This window comes from Tamandua tetradactyla, chromosome 2 (assembly GCF_023851605.1).
Source record: "Tamandua tetradactyla isolate mTamTet1 chromosome 2, mTamTet1.pri, whole genome shotgun sequence".
Lineage (NCBI taxonomy): Eukaryota > Metazoa > Chordata > Mammalia > Pilosa > Myrmecophagidae > Tamandua > Tamandua tetradactyla.
In genome coordinates, this window is record NC_135328.1 from 128237630 (window position 1) to 128254540 (window position 16911).

Genomic DNA, 16911 nt, shown 5'->3' on the forward strand with positions numbered 1-16911 from the left:
CCTTGACCCACTTGTTGTTTAAGAGTGTGTTGTTGAGCCTCCACGTATTTTTGAATTTTCTGGCACTCTGCCTATTATTGATTTCCAACTTCATTCCTTTATGATCTGAGAAAGTGTTGTATATGATTTCAATCTTTTTAAATTTGTTGAGACTTTCTTTGTGACCCAGCATATGGTCTATCTTTGAGAATGATCCATGAGCACTTGAGAAAAAGGTGTATCCTGATGTTGTGGGGTGTAATATCCTATAAATGTCTATTAAGTCTAGCTCAGTTATTGTAATATTCAAATTCTCAGTTTCTTTATTGATCCTCTGTCTAGATGTTCTGTCCATTGATGAGAGTGGCGAATTGAAGACTCCAACTATTACAGTAGATGTGTCTATTTCCCTTTTCAGTAATTGCAGTGTGTTCCTCACGTATTTTGGGGCATTCTGATTCGGTGCTTAAATATTTATGATTGTTATGTCTTCTTGTTTAATTGTTCCTTTTATTAGTAGATAGTACCCTTCTTTGTCTCTTTTCACTGTTTTACATTTAAAGTCTAATTTGTTGGATATTAGTATAGCTACTCCTGCTCTTTTCTGGTTGTTATTTGCATGAAATATCTTTTCCCAACCTTTCGCTCTCAGCCTATGTTTATCTTTGGGTCTAAGATGTGTTTCCTGTAGACAGCATATAGAAGGATCCTGTTTTTTAATCCATTCTGCCAGTCTATGTCTTTTGATTGGGGAATTCAGTCCATTAACATTTAGTGTTATTACTTTTTGGGGCATATTTTCCTCTACCATTTTGCCTTTTGTATTATATATATCATATCTGATTTTCCTTCTTTCTACACTATTCTCCATACCTGTCTCTTCTGTCTTTTCGTATCTGACTCTAGTGCATCCTTTAGTATTTCTTGCAGAGCTGGTCTCTTGGTCAAAAATTCTCTCAGTGACTTTTTGTCTGAAAATGTTTTAATTTCTCCCTCATTTTTGAAGGACAATTTTGCTGGATATAGAAGTCTTGGTTGGCAGTTTTTCTCTTTTAGTAATTTAAATATATCATCCCACTGTCTTCTTGCTTCCATGGTTTCTGCTGAGAAATCTACACATAGTCTTATTGGGTTTCCCTTGTATGTGATGGATTGTTTTTCTCTTGCTGCTTTCAAGATCCTCTCTTTCTCTTTGACCTCTGACATTCTAACTAATAAGTGTCTTGGAGAACGCCTATTTGGATGTATTCTCTTTGGGGTGCGCTACGCTTCTTGGATCTGTAATTTTAGGTCTTTCATAAGAGTTGGGAAATTTTCAGTGATAATTTCTTCCATCAGTTTTTTTCCTCCATTTCCCTTCTCTTCTCCTTCTGGGACGCCCACAACACATATATATGTACACTTCATATCATCATTCAATTCCCTGAGCCCCTGCTCAAATTTTTCCATTCTTTTCCCTATAGTTTCTGTTTCTTTTTGGATTTCAGATGTTCCATCCTCCAGTTCACTAATTCTAACCTCTGTCTCTTGAAATCTACCATTGCACGTTTCCATTGTTTTTTCATCTCTTCTACTGTATCTTTCATTCCCATAAGTTCTGTGATTTGTTTTTTCAGACTTTCCATTTCTTCTTTTTGTTCATCCCATGCCTTCTTCATGTCCTCCCTCAATTCATTGATTTGGTTTTTGAAGAGGTTTTCCATTTCTGTTCATATATTCAGAATTAGTTGTCTCAGCCCCTGTATCTCATTTGAGCTATTGGTTTGTTCCTTTGACTGGGCCGTATCTTCAGTTTTCCTGGTGTGATTTGTTATTTTTTGCTGGTGTCTGGGCATTTAATGAGATTTCCCTGAGTGTGGGACCCAGCAGGTTGAAAGACTTTCCTGTGAAGTCTCTGGGCTCTTTTTTTCTAATCCTGCCCAGTATGAGGTGCTTGTCTGTCTATGGGTCCCACAAGCAAAAGATGTTGTGACTCCTTTAACTTTGGAAGACTCTCGCTGCTGGGTGTGTGGTGGAGACAGAGGAAAGGTTGTAGGTTGGTTTTAATGGCTTCAAATGGTGAAGTCCTGGGATCTGAATTCCTTGAGAGAGGGATTCCACCTGAGTTGCGTTTCACCCCTCCTGCAGGGAAGGTTCAGGTGGTAGAGAGCCCTGAAAGCAGCCTGTTTCTGCATTCAGGGCAGTTGCAACCTGTGTAATCCCAGCGCTGAGCCCAGAGGCAAACAAGCCTCTGTAGAAACAGCCGCAGAAGGCTCTGTTTTGCCCTCTTTCCTCTTTTTCAGTTAGCCCAATAGGCGACTTCCGCCTTGATCAGTTTTGCCTGAGCTGAGGGCCTATTTTTAGTAGTCAGAAGTTGTTCAGTAATGCCACTATTGGTGTTAGGTTGGGCTCATTCTCTACTACTGTTGGAGACTCTTTCCTTTCCCTCCGGGAAGTCTCCTGTGGGGGAGGGGCGCCGGCCGCTGTGGCTTGGGGAACCACTGATCTAAGGCTCCCAGCCGGCCAGGGAAGCCGCGTGTGTGGAAGGGGCTCCGGTCACTGGCTGCCGGGACTTGGAGAACCGCTGATCCTAGGCTCCTAGCCGGCCCGGGAAGCCACATGTGTGGGAGGGGCACCAGTCGCCGGCCGCCACGGCTTGGAGAACTGCTGATCCGAGGCTCCCAGCTGGCCCAGGAAGCCGCATTTGTGGGCGAGGCGCCAGTTGCCAGTGCCGCGGCTTGAGGAACTGCTGATCTGAGGCTCCCAGCCGGCCCAGGAAGCTGCATGTGGGGGAGGGGCGCCAGCCACCACGGCTAGGGGAACCGCTGATCTGAAGCTCCCAGCCGGCCCTGGAAGGAGGGAAGGAGGGGCTCTGGCCACCAGCCGCCACGGCCCAGGGAAGCACATACATGTCGTGAACCTCACCACAGTGGAGTCTCTTAGCCGGTCCAGCTGTTCCAGACTGGGGTATACTGTGTTTCTGATCTCTGTCGTGGATCTGGGAGCTGTTCTGTACTGTTTCTAGTTATTTAGTAGTTGTTCTGGAGGAGGAACTAAGACGCGCGCACCTTACTAAGCTGCCATCTTCTCCGGAAGTCCTGGATATATATTTTATATTATATAATTTAAGTGTTAGTGTGGGCTATCGTGACTTGACAGGCAGAGATCTTACCTGCCGTGCTGGAGACCTAGGTTTGATTTCTAGTGCCTGTCCAAGCAAAAAAAAAAAAACAAAACTTAAACCAATACATTGAAAATAAAAACTAAAGAAGGTTTTTGATTTCAGTCAAAACAGATTTCTAAACAGGGAAAGTATCAGTAAAGATTATGTACATCAGTACACCATTCGATGGTGTATTCTCCAAGAAGACATTATTATCTTTAATGAGTAGCTACTACCAACAGAGCATCCAAATTCATAAGCCAAATCAAATGAAGCTACAAGAGAAAAGGACAAACACACTGTGTACTTGGAGACTGCAACACTCCTCCTGTCATAATGGGAACATCCAAAATGCTGGCAATCAGTAAGGAGATAATTAAAGTGAACAACATCATCAACTGTGTTTATTGGCATTTACAGAATACTTCATACAACAACAGCAGATACACATTCTCAAGATACATGTATTTCAACAATATGGATCATCTAAACCACAAAACGGATGTCCACAGAGGACTCTTCTGAAATTCCCCCTTGCTCCTGTGCCCACCCTAGCCTGGAAGTTGGTTTCTGGGTGCTGAACCCATGTTCTCCCTTCCGGCTCACTGGCACCCAGCCCCAGTCCTCCTCACCTCTGAGTTGGCTGTCATTGAATCAAGAATCCAAAGCTTGGAAGCAAAAAGTGGAGCCCAGCATAGCTACTCAGACCTGCAATAAATTCAGAGACTTAAGATAGATGCAGCAATCAAGTGCATGGCGGTGTGGTTCTGACCCAGATATTCGATCTGGGTGCAGCCCAGCAGCACCTGTAAGCAGCAATATGTGGGGGTTAAGAGAAATCCACTGAGTATTGATCCTGCCAGATGTGAGGATGGAGGTCATGACACTGTGGGGGGGCAATCTGGAAACCAAGTCAGGGGCCTGTCCTGTCACCATCTCTGCCCTCTGAGGGTACACTGTGGACTGGACTCCTGTGCCTGCCCTGCTCCACAAGCCACGGCCTTACTAAGTGCTCTTCCTCAGTGAACTCCAGGTGCTGTAGCTGGGAAATGAGAAGGTAGACAGGATGCTGCAAGTCAGAGCTGGCATGGGGAGCTCCATGTAGGACAGGCTCCCGGAGGGGCTGTCTCCTGATCACCAGCCTCCCCTCTGTTCCCAAGGGGCCGAGACCCCATTCATAGATCCCTGTGACTCCTTCCTTCCTGAGAGGAGGCCCAAGGCCTCAGCCCTGTTGTGGAAAAAAAAATATCTGGGAACAGAGACCTGAACAGACTCTCCCAGGAACAGTTCCCAAACTAACACACCTGGTGGAGACAGGTGACCCTCTTCCTGATGCAAAGATCACTCACCTTTCAGTTGACCCTGGATGTTGGCTGAAGTGTCAAAACATGGGGGGATACATCCTTATCTAGATGGATCATGAGAGGTCCCCTTTAACATGTTGTGCATCCTCCATGCTTATGTGTTCTGGGATCCCTGTCTGACTCTCTGATGAGAAAGGAAGCCCAGAAGGCAACAATCTTTATCTGATAGGCTCACTATGTTATGCTCAGAGCCTGAAATGTGCCTGCACATAGCAGGTACTCAATAAATCTGGGTAGATTAAATGAACCACAACCAGAATCATTACAGTTATCTGAGTGTACCCGGGAAATGTGCCAGCCAATGGGGTTTTTGTTCTCACTCCACCAGGGATAGGGACTCCCTAGATGGAATCTCAAATCTCACATACAAAAGAAAATGTAGATTTGTGCACATTTGCAGTGTTGTGAGGGTGAGAGCAGATAGTGATACATGAGTCCCCAGCCTCTCCTGATTGAAAAGAATCATCCTGCATGGCATGATTAGTAAGGTTAGAGAAGGTGTAGAAGGATGGAACAGCAGATTACTACTTGGATCCTAGGATCAGAGAGGTAAACCATAAATGTATTTCAGGAGGAAAACCCAGGGAGGGAGCTCAGTGGGGACTCCAGGTGGCATCTGGACAAGGGGCCCTTCTTGGCCCCTCAGGGCTCTGGGTGAGGAGACCCCAAACCACCCACACTCACTCTGTACCAGCACTGCACCTTTGGTCCACATGGGGCCCCATGCCTGTACAGGGGCTTGTGAAGACCACCCTACCCATCAGACCCTCACTGACCTGCTGCGTGGAGTTCTGCAAATAAGACCCCAGCAGTGGGGCCATGAGGCACCAGGGGAGGTTTGGCCATGGCTTCAGTCGTGCTCCCAGGTGACCATCTCTACCCAGGGCTGGCTGGGGACCATGTCATGATAGCCCTCCAACCTGGGGGCTAAGAGCTGGCAGATGGAGGTTCGAGATGCCATGTAGGGCACATGTCTCCCACACCAGCATCATCTTTGCAACCTGCTGGATATACTCTGGATGTGGAACTGTTATTCAGCCACAAGTACATGGAGATCAAAGTGCCCACACCTCCAAGGATGTACCAACCATCATTGAAATGTGGAATCCAGATCCCAAGGCCCTGAATTGGTCACCTGAACTAAGCAGACCACAGCCCACCAGAGAAAAGAACTTCTCCATGGCACCAAGCCCTGTGGCCATCCACATACTCAACCCTCATCTGTCCACAAGGGTACAAGCCAGGCTTAACAGGGAGGCATGTGCATTGCTCCTGGCTAGACCCACCAGACGTGGGTCAGCCTGATGGGTCAGAAGCATGGGTGGGGTGTCCCCAGCCCTGACATTTGCTTCACTCCTTTCTGCTCACAAAGGCCCTCAGGCTTATTTGGCTAATTTGATAGTTCCCAGGTTCAAAACGTCACAAGATATGGGTGTGGTGTGAAATGTGACAGTGATCTGGTCCATTTGATGCCTTGTAGTTTTGAAGACTACCACAATGGGGTGGATCTCCATTAAATGTCCTCTGGTTGTCCTGCATATGCTTGCACAGAAAGGAAAGGCTCTGCTTTGGAGGCATCCACTCTACTATTGAGCAGCCAGGCCTGGGGCTGTGTCTTTAAGCCCAGACCAAGACCACAAGTGGGCAAGTGGAATCAGGTCTACTTTATACTCCAAAAAGCTGCAGGTCAGCCCTGAACCCCACTGGCTCCCTCCTATCCACAGCCAGACCACCTTGACACTAAACTTGCAACTGTCTGCCAGCAGAAAAGAAAACAACCTGGGCTGTAGGGAAATAAAGAACTTCACAGAGGAGCTCTTTCTAGTGCCCCATTCACCTCTGACTCCTTGCAGAAATAAAGGAGATAATGAAAGGATAATATGAGCAACTGTATGCTAAAAAGAACTAGACAATATAGACAAAATGAACGACTTCCTAGAAAAACATGAACAACAGAAAACCTGATTGGTGAAGGTGGAGCACATACACAGGGGCTTGTGGAGAGCCTGTCCACCACCCTACTCTTCTGAAGGAATTGAACATATGCCCTGGAGATGGCAGAGGGTCCAGGTGCCTCCCATATGCTTGGGGAGGATGAAGTCAAGAGCAAGGTGATCTCACCTATGTTCTGCAATGTTGCAATACTCATATAGGTGTTTGAAGAGAAAGAGCCACTGTGTAAGGCCTTGGAAAGAGTGTGAGTGCTGCTCCTCCAAGCTCCAAGATGTCCCTGGGAAGGATAAAGCATCATTCTGTAAATGATTCTCAGGGCTTGAAATCTAATAATGGTTTCCCTGCTGGTTGTCAGAAATGTTTGCTCCAGTGACCAATGTTTTCCTGTAAACTTCCCCCTATCAAAATTGTGGCCTTTATCTCATGACTATACCTCCTTTGTATCAGATAACTTATTGTGAGCTTCACAGGTCAACAGCCATAGCAAAATTTGCCTTATGAGAGTCCATGAGTTTGTACTGTTTTTGACTTTGCATTGAAACTGAAATAGTTTACAACTTTTGTAATATTGTGCTGGAATGAATGCATTTTGTATTGGTAAAGAACATGTCTTTCTCAGTTGAAAGGTGGAATGTGCAGGTTTGAAACTGTTATGGACCCCAGGAAAGGCATGCTCTTTTAATCCCATCTTGTGGGTGCACATCTCTCCTGGGAGGGGTATTTTGATTAGGTTGTTTCCATGGAGATGTGTCCTCACCTATTCGCAGTGGCTCTTAATCCACTTACTGCTGTCTTGCAAGAGAGGGACATTTTGGAAAGGACACATATGTTTGGAGAGGCAGAAAGGAAACATGCCAAGACATGCCAAAAGCACATACAGGAGCTGACAGAGCCGGGTGAAACCAGAAGCCAGGAGAGAAGGACAGCAGATGTTGCCATGTGCCTTCCCATGAGACAGATGAGTCCAGAGACCAGCTGCCTTCCCTCCAGGAAGGTATCCTCTTGTTAGGGCCTAAATTTGGACAATTTCCTGGCATTATAACTGTAACTTGCATCTTAATAAACGATATGAAAGAGAGAACACAACCAAAACACAAACACAGTAACTAATGATGGGGACAATGCTAGTGTGAGGTAGAAAGGGAGCTGGAACCAAGGAGGTGGCAAGGAGCAGAGAAAAACCCTGGGAGGCAGCTCTGCCATGGGGCAGTGGAATCAGCCTCTGGACAACATGGCCAGGGGCCCCAACAGGAGTAGGATAAGGAGATGCCAGGTTAATGGGCAGGGAATGCGTGTGGCCCCAAGTGGTCTATCTGCCATGGCCATCTCTGGGGCATACTGGACAAGAGAATGCTGCATCCTGCCACGTTCTCTTTGGGCACCTAGAAGGAGAATGAGCCCCTAGTGTTCAGGGCAGATACAGGAAATGCCCCAGTTTCTACCTCCATATATTGGGGTGTTTGGAGTGGAAGAATCTCAGGATTTCACAGGTTTAGATAAGTGTCTTTAGTCTCAGTTTTCCATCGATGGCCTAGTGTGCTCTGAGCCCCTGGGAAATTCTTTCTGTTCCCTGGGTTGCTTCTGAGCAGTAGTAGGCCAAGAGGTTTGGGGAGGGGGGTCTTGGGAGGGTGCAGAGCATGTCTTCTCCTTTGCTCCATGTGGTGGAAGTGGGGCTGCTTTTTGACTCAAGGTGTGAGGTTTCAGTAGGTGATTTTCTTGCCCAGAACTGCAGTGATAGGTCTGGTCACAATGGAGCAGGCTCTTTCCCAACTGTGCCCAGGAGGCTTCTGGAGATGCAGGAGCCAGGAAGGAGGCACACTTGGGTCTTTCTGGCTATTCGCCTGCCTAAGATTGTACATCCTGTTATTAGCACTCACCTGTATGCTCTGAGCTGGTCAGAGGTCTATGTGTTTGTCTGGGGGCCTCTGATGATCTCATCTGTTCCTTCCTCATCTGTGCCCCAATTCCTCACCTGAGCCACTGGCAGCTTGGACCTTGGTTCCAGTGCTGAAAACCACTGACATGGCCTCTGCACCCAGGTACTCAAAGTCCACGGGGGCCATTGGTAAATTCATGAAAAAAAAAACTTTAGAAAGGAAAAGTGCAGATGTTCTAGTGAAAAGAAAGCAGGGGCTGAGAGGGCAGACTGGGGGCCCCCAGGTGGGAGTGACCCAAAGGCTCCCTGTAAGGTAACATCTCTGCTGTGAACATAATGATCAGAGGGGCCAGCCCTGCACAGGAAATCTGCTGAGAGGAGGCGCAAATGTGCAGACTCAGAGGCAGAGGGTGTGTGGCCAGAGGAGGTGAGAAAGGCATATGATATTGCAGGCACAAGCTAGGAGGGGAGGAGGGAGAGAGGAAGAAGGGCAAGCCCAGGTCCTCCACCCTGAAGATGATTTAGGTGTCTGTGAGTGTGAGGCTGTGTGGACCAAGAATGTGGACAGGGCTTGGCTGGGGCTGCTGCCTCCAGGCCATACCTCAGCCTTTGGCTGTGATGTCACCCGCAGCTCCACTGGGGAGGAACTGCTTCCATCCCCATCCTGGGGCTGTGGCAGGGTCCAGTCTGGATGCTGGGCCTGAGATCCTTCCTGCCTGTGGCCCATGACCTCCCTCAGCCTTTGTGTATTGGCCTCTGGATAAGACACCTCTCTGTATGGCAGCTTGCTTCCCAAGAGTGCAAGTGAGTAGAAGAGACAGGAAAACAGAGACAGAGAGAAAGAAACACACAGAGAGATAGGGAGAGAGGGAGAGAGCAAGAGAGAGAGAGGGAGACATAGAGAAGGAAAAAGATTGAGAGTAACAAAGAGACACAAAATAACAGAGTGATATTGGGGCAAGGGACAACCACCAAAATATTCTCAAAATCTCCTTTAACTATAGCTTGGAGGTGAAATTGCATCAATCCCTTCACTTCTGCCATGTTATATTATTGAGAAGTGAGACACATAGTCCAGCCCACACCCAAGAGGAATGGATTACATCAGGATGTGGAGGCCAGGAGGAAAGGGCTCTGGAAAGGCTCTTCGAGGCATCCCAGCATGCTTACTAAGGTGAGGCACTTGGATCTGATTCTAAATGGAATGGGAAGCCTTTGGAGGGTTTTCATTCCAGGGTGAGAGGCTCTGATTTTCACTGAATTTCCAGCCCATTCTGGAGGGAAAGGGAAATGGAGCCAAGAGTGCTCATGACCTTCCCAAGATCACAGCCCCACTGCTCAGCCCTGATTTGAGTTGTGTTTCTTGCTTCTTCACACCCAAGCTGGCAATTCCTCCTTCTCTAAGCTAAAGACTTAGCTACAGGTCACACCAGCCCTGCAGATTTATAGGAATTGTTGCACATCCATCTGATGATGTCCCTGGGAAGGAGAAGCTAGAATTGTCCCCTCAAGGAGAAGGGGGGAATTGGGGGACCCTTTGAGGCACAAGGAGTGTCAGGGTCACAGAACTGGGAGGAAGAGACCCAGGTCTCACCTAGGCTCTGACACCTCAGTTGTTTCCTGATGTCCCCAGGCCTTAGGGGCAGCATGGAAGGCTGTGTGAGTGACACTGTGCAGTCTGGAGATGACAGGGAAGAGGAGAGAAAAGGTAGGGAGCTTTCATCCAGAGGGGGCAGAAGGAGGGGGACGCAGGAAGTGACCTCACTTCCTTGGAGACAGAGCCCTACAGAACTTGGAACCCCAAGAACTAGGCACCTACATTCCAGAGTCAACCCCTAACCACTCACTCCGGTAGAGAGGCTGAAGAGACCAACATGTTCTCTTGCTGTCTACCGGCTTCACGAGGCCGTGGGTCCAGGAAACTCCACCGTGAGAGCCTTATCCAACAGTGCAGGCGCTGGCTCAGCTCTCACCCTCGGAGATTCTGGAATTTTTCAAGGAGGAACCCAAGGGTAACCCAGGGGTCCCAGAAGGGGGATGCCCCAAGCTGACTTTGTGGCCCTGCCTGGGAAGTCTCAGCAGCACCCCTCCCTCTGTGGGTGCATGAGGGGAGGGACAAGAGTGGGGACAGACCCCGGGTAGAAGCAGGTGGCTGGGAATGGACATCTGGTGGGTTCATCATGACCCCAACACGTCCAGGCTCTAGGGTGGGCAGGGAAGAGTTGGAGTGGCACCACCTGCCCAGGTCTTAACCCAGCCCTGTGTAGCTGTCACCTCCTTTCCTCCTTGCCTGGTTGATGGTCTTTTCTTTACAGATTTCCCCCCAGGAGGCCAGCACAGAGCTGGATGATGGTGTTTTCAATACGTCTATGACCACAGCGCTGGCAGGCCAGAGTACCCAAAGGGACCAGAACAGGCTGGCGGTGAGATGGCAGCAGTAGGGTCCTCACCCAGGTCCCAAGTCAGCCGGGGGCTCCGGGTCTCAAATCCTGCCCAGACAGCACTCCCAGACTCCTCCCTGAGCTTCCCCTGTGTTGGTCCTCTATTCCAAGGAGTTCTGCATCCAGTCTCTGCCTTGACCAGGTGCAGTGATTCCTGGAACATCACAAAAGAGACGACCATAGTGATTCCTCCTCATGACAGACCATGACAGCCTTTCTTAGTGACATGTCCTTGGTTATTTGGTCTACCTGCCCCCAGGTGCTCTAGCACCTAGGTGTCCCACCTGCTGTCAGCATGACAGGCCCTCCACACCTCTCCATCCTTAGGCATACTCAGTCTTCCTGAGTTGTTTTGTCTAAAAACGTGGGGAGAGTGAAATTATATGATAATACATGTGTTTCTGCAACATGCCATCACACCGAGCTCACCTTCATGATCCATCCATGTCAGGTGACAGGGCTGTGTGAAGGTTCAGAGGGAGGACAGAGTTGACAGGGGCCGCCTGTCACTACCATTGGTCCTTAACATGGCTCCTTCTGCTAATTTTTTCAACCAGCCTGAGAGACATTGTATGTTCCTGAATACCCTAATGTGTCCCAGTCACCCAGAGTAAATGCCAAGGAATGAGATGGTGAGGCTGAAGGTTAAGCAGATTTAAACTTTGAAGGGCAGGGGCCAAATCACTTGAAGCCCTCAAGGATCCCAAAGCATTTTGATGGTGGTGGCTACTTCTCTGCCATCCATCCACCCTGCATATGATCTAACTTTCTAATGTTGTCACTCTGGTGTCCACTAGGACAAAAACATCACATTGCTCTTATAATTTAACATTGCCCCATGAGATAATGACCTGCATTTGAGTTCATTAAATGTCATACAGAACTTCTCTCTACTGAGTCATCAGCTTCTATCCTTGGACTTTCCAGGGGCTTTCTCCCACCCTGGAACTTCCAGGCGCTTTCCCCTTTACAGGATCAGGGCTAACTCAGATTCTCAAAGCTTCCTTTAATATGAAAAAGAAAGAAGTGCATGGCTTTGAAATAAAATACAGGATCCCAGGGTGAGTCTCCCTGAGCGTATCTGGGCGAAGAGGCAGGATTCAGGAGAATTTCCTACATGACAGGGGCAGACCTAGCCTCAGGCACCACAGAGGTGACATTTAGCAGCTGTAGAATCAAAGGGTCCTGGGTCTGACCTGTGTCTTCCAGCAGCCACATGGTCTTGGCCAGCCCTTGTTTCCTCTTCTATAGAACGGCACAGATTTGTGAAGACAAAGGGGGTAATACTATGACAGACTTTTTATAAAGGAAGGCTGCTATTACTGAGGTTAAAAAATAACCTGAATGCACTAAGGTTTAAAACATTCTTCTGCTAAAGACATCCATGTCCCACCTCTTTCCACTCCCTGTGAGGACTTGGGATTTCCAGGTTTGAGCATTTTTCCCAACTCTCTTGGTGATCCCAGTGTTACTACTGACAGCATTTTCCTCTCCTGACCCTCCAGTGTGAAGAACAGACTCCTGTGGTCTCAGAAGACACCCGCCAAATGCAGCTGATCATTGTGGACAACATCCTGGAGGAGCTGGGGCAGTGCCTGGTGCCCACCCCCCTGGGCAGGGAGTTCTCTGTAACGTCTTCCCTTCGGGGAAACATGAGCCAGGGTATAGCCCGACAACAGGTGTTGCATCTGATCCTGGTCACCAGGCCAGTACACTGCCCCTCCTCATATGTCATCTTGCCAGCACTCCCCATGGGTCCCAAGATAGAAGAGGCTGTGCCAGAGGGTAAGAGGACTGTGCTTGGTTCCTTTGAGCCTGAGGGGAGGATAGTGGGGAGAACCAAAGAATGAGGCCCCAGGGCTGGTATTGGGCTAGCAGCAAAGTGGACTGTCAGAATATATATTTGTTGGACCTCTCCCTGGGAAGAGCTCTTGGCCTGTGAATCAGGGGTTTGGGCATCTCACAGGTAGTGGGATATTTTCTGACTTTGGAGAGGTTCCTGGGAATGCTGTCATGCTGGTGAATATACTCCTCCTTTTGTGTCTCCAGTGCCACCTGTACTACCAAGGCTACCACCTGCTGTCCCAACAGCACAGTTAGAAAGCACTTCAACTCTGGATTTGGGACGAGCTCAAGAGCTGGAGCCCCTATTTACACCAGGTCCACTGGGTGAGGCAGGAGCTTCAAGGGAGGTGGAACTTCCATGTCAACATCCAGGAGCTGCAGAAGAGGACCCAGTGTTCCCCTCACCAACAAGACCCCTCCTATTCTTTTTTATGTATTATTTTATCATGGTTTACATTATTTGTGAATTTTTTTATTATTAATTTTTAATTCATATTAAATTAAATGTTTTAATATTGTATTGAGGTGTTCATATCAGCATCCCGACGCATACATTTCAATGCTGAAGAACCATCAGCACTGTCGCATCCAGAACATTTCTTCTCTGTAAACAGGACCCTCACCGACTCAGCTGTCACTCTCCATTTTCACCTCTTCAGGACCCTGGGAACAACTGATCTGCTTCTGTCTCATGTGTCACTGTGTCCCAGGCCCCGTGCTGAGTATGTGATCCCAGTACAGAGTAAACCTCAGTCAGGGAAACATTGTTCCCTCGTCATACTTGCCCACCATGTTCCAACTGGTAGGTTGAGGAACAGTTACTGGAACACAGAGCAGTGCTCACCCAGAGTCAGGTGTCTGTCACTTGTTTCCCCACTTGTGGCTTAGTCCCTCCTGCCTTGTGACCCTGGTCAAATGCTCAACTCCACATCCTTTACCCATTTCTGGCCGAGTCAGTCCAAGAAGTGAATCTGACCTTGTTGTCAGGACATGGCCAGTAGAGTGTGAGTGGCAATGGGTGAACCTGGGATTATGTACATATTGTTACCACGGTGTCCCCAACCAAGAGGGGCAAGTGGGCATCCAGGAGGATGGAAGAATGTGCAGGTGCAGGTCTTGGCATACCTAAGGGGAAGTGATGAGTGCATAGTTTAACCAGACCCTTACCAGGAGCATATCCCAAGAAATACCAGGGAGGGAGGCTGTGAGGGAAGGACAGGTAATCTGGGAATTCTTTGACTCTTGAAGATAGTGGGATCCTTGTGTCTGGTAAGACAAAACTGGGGCCAAATCACGTGCTCTGCAAATATGTTTCTATTTATACTTCACTCTCACTCAAAGTCTTGAGGCATCTTCCTCCAGTAATTCAGCATGAAGAAAGATTGCTGCCTACCAAATGAACCTGTATTCATCACTTGCTTGATGAGATCTATGTCCTCAGTTCTTTCCCTCTATTGACCTGAAAGGAAGCCCAGAGCTTCTTTTTCTTCTTTCTTACTTTCAAGCTTCATCCAAGGTTTTTAGGTACATTTTACGCATCTACATTTCAAGTATTCCAAATGTATTTTATTCTAATTGAACATTAGCTCATGGAGGCTATAATGTGATCATAGAATGAATCTCTTTTGAAAGACTCAAAAACGAAGCCCTTCAGAGTCATTAACAAAAAACGATGCCATGATCTCTTTATTCATGCAGCATGGGGGCTTGAAGATACACTTAAGAAATTTCCAGTAGGATGGACTGGAGGATGAGGAATGTGTGCAGTGCTGGGTTGAGCAGGGAATCAGGGAAGGGTTTGTAATGCCATTGAATGGGGATATTAGAAGGGGGCCTCCCTAGTTTTGTCATGCCTGGACAAACAAGAACATGGGGGAATCTGGGTACGTCCTTTCAAAGGGTCCTGTATGTTTGTGGGTCACCTGTACAGTGAAATGCATCTCCCAGAGACCATCTGCTTGCCCAGGTTGTCCCATTGTGTGGCTCAGTGCTGCCTGCTTTCCTGGGATCCAAGAGAAGGATGTCATTCTCAAATCCAACACATCTTCCTACTGAGCTCCTGGGATGGTCTCATGTACAGGTTCAGTGTTGTTATAGATTGTGCAATTGTTGAGTCTACAACCCTTGTTTAGTGAGAGCTTCATGCCCAGCTTCTAGAGGAGTTCATGGCAAGAACAAGCAGGCATGGGAGTGGGGTCATCTCACTGTTACCTCTCCATCCAGTTCCAAAGGGAAACCTGCTCACCTGTGTGGGGCAGGACCATGGAGGGATACATGACTCATGCTCAAACGCCTTTCCTCCCCCATTTGCTTATGTCCTCTCCTCCAGAAATGCTTCCCTACCTCTCTTTACTCTCAGCAGTGCTACAGGTTCAACCATGCCTCTGGAGCCCATTGTTTCCTCAGTGATGGTCCTATTAGCCATGTGAGTGGCTGGCATGTCAATGAGGACAGTACTGTGCCATCCATGTGGTTGGTGCCTGTCAGCTGTGGACATGTCTCCAGCACATTGATACTCATGTTTTCAGGGCCTCTGGATGTCATTACCCTCAAGGACAATGATGAAGCACAGAAAGGTAACCTGTGGCCTGTATGTGAAATCCAACCAGATCTGGTCCTTCAGTGCCCTCCTGTTCCCTCTCTTGGGCTCTTGGGCCTGGAGGTGAACCCATCCCTTGAAGCTGCAGTTGACTCCTCTTTCTGGGTGACCTTGAGCATGGCTTCTCATGCCTGCACTTCTCATGTTTTGGACTGAACACTTCTCTGTATGCTGCTTAGCACCATCCTGGGTGTCTAACCACTAGATACTGGCCCAAGCCCATCTAGCTGTGAGAAGCAAAGTATTTCTCCTGCCAGCTTTTGTGTCTCTGGGTCTTCACATCAATATATGTGTCAGGTGGGGTCTTAGTTGTGCTCTCAACTGCCCAAAGATTGTCAGGTGGAAAGTTACTGAATGAATGAATGAACAAATCGTGTTAGGACAGCAGCCCTATTCCAAATGGTGAGGGAAAATTCTCCTTTGGTTCCAGTAATACCATATGGATGCCAAATCCATAGGAAAAATTGATTTAATGATGACAGTTCCAGCTGGGCCTGGGCTTGGCCAAATCTAGCCCTAATAGAAGGGAGCCAACCCCAAAATCTGTCATTGGCCTTCTACGATCATAGATAGGGTTCTGTAGGAGGTCTAAGCCTTAAGTGTCCTGACACTTAAATCAAACCAACCCCTTCGGTTGTTGCACTGCCTCCACCTCCAGCTCTGCTCTATGTAGCTAGGGACAGGTAGTGAGTCCCAGCTCAGGCTTTTGGAAAATGGGGTCCATGGATGTTCTCTTCAAGGCCCAACTCCTTTGAACCAACTGTGCAAGGGCATGTGACAGTAACTAGCATGACGTCACCTCCAAGGCATGGATATTGCCAGATTTTTTACCTCCCAGAATCCCTGAGGGCGTCCCAGAACCACTTGGCAGCCTGCAGGTGTCTCTAGGGAATCCTGACTTATGCCACCATACTCAGTTGTTCCAGACATCTGCCTTATCTGGGCGAGAAGACCCTGGCCATTGGCCCAGGGCACTGTCACACAGTCCTTTAATTTCTTCGGCCGTAGAAAGCAGATAGCATAAAATGGGGTGCCTGAAACAATGAGGAATTTTTAGCTGATTGGAGGCTGAGAAAATGTCCAAGTCAAGGCATCAGATAGGTGATGTTTACTTTCTGCAAACTGGCTTCTGGTGAGCCATGGCTTCTCTGTTACATGGCAAGACACCTGGCTGCATCTGTTGGTCTTCCTGATTTCCTGTGGGATCCATTGATTTCAGCTGCTTGCTCCACTGGATTTCTCTCTCCCCTTCTCCATATTCATCCATTTTAGGAAGGACTCTACAAACAGGATTAAGACCAATCTCGGGCCATACCTTCACGGAAATCACCTTATTAAAAGGTCTTACACTTATTAAGCACAGGAAAAGATGCTCAACATTATTAGGTATTCAGGAAATCAAAAAAACAATGAGATACCATTTCATACTCACAAGAATGGCTAGTCCTCAACAAAATGGAAAATTACAAATGTTGGTTAAGATATGGAGAAAAAGGAACACTCAGTTATTGCTGGTGGGAATGTGAATTGCTGCATCCACCATGAAAGACAGTTTGGCAGTTCATCAGAAATCTAAGTATTTAATTACCATATGACTCGTAATCCCACTACTAGGTATGTATCCCACAACCTTCAGAGCTGGGACTCACTTCTTACCTCTTCCCCTTCCTCAGCTGGAGCTAAAGCTCTCCTCCTTGAATTGTGTCATGGGC

General features: G+C 47.8%; 1 protein-coding gene across 1 annotated transcript; it reads left to right on the plus strand.

Moving 5' to 3' along the window:
* The first annotated feature begins 10032 nt into the window (after positions 1-10032).
* Positions 10033-15355, plus strand: LOC143657332 (uncharacterized). Its single transcript, XM_077129608.1, has 5 exons — positions 10033-10326; positions 10630-10737; positions 12261-12540; positions 12805-13049; positions 14930-15355. Exons 1-5 carry the CDS (start codon positions 10189-10191, stop codon positions 15353-15355), a joined length of 1197 nt encoding a protein of 398 aa, XP_076985723.1. The 5' UTR covers positions 10033-10188.
* Positions 15356-16911: the final 1556 nt, after the last annotated feature.

Bases quoted from the DNA above. Each gene is read 5' to 3' on its own strand.
- LOC143657332 (XM_077129608.1), top strand. From the start codon at position 10,189: ATGTTCTCTTGCTGTCTACCGGCTTCACGAGGCCGTGGGTCCAGGAAA. The intron at 10,327-10,629 runs GTAACCCAGGGG...TTTTCTTTACAG, and splicing joins TTTCAAGGAGGAACCCAAGG to ATTTCCCCCCAGGAGGCCAG. The intron at 13,050-14,929 runs GTTTACATTATT...CCTCTCCTCCAG, and splicing joins TTATGTATTATTTTATCATG to AAATGCTTCCCTACCTCTCT.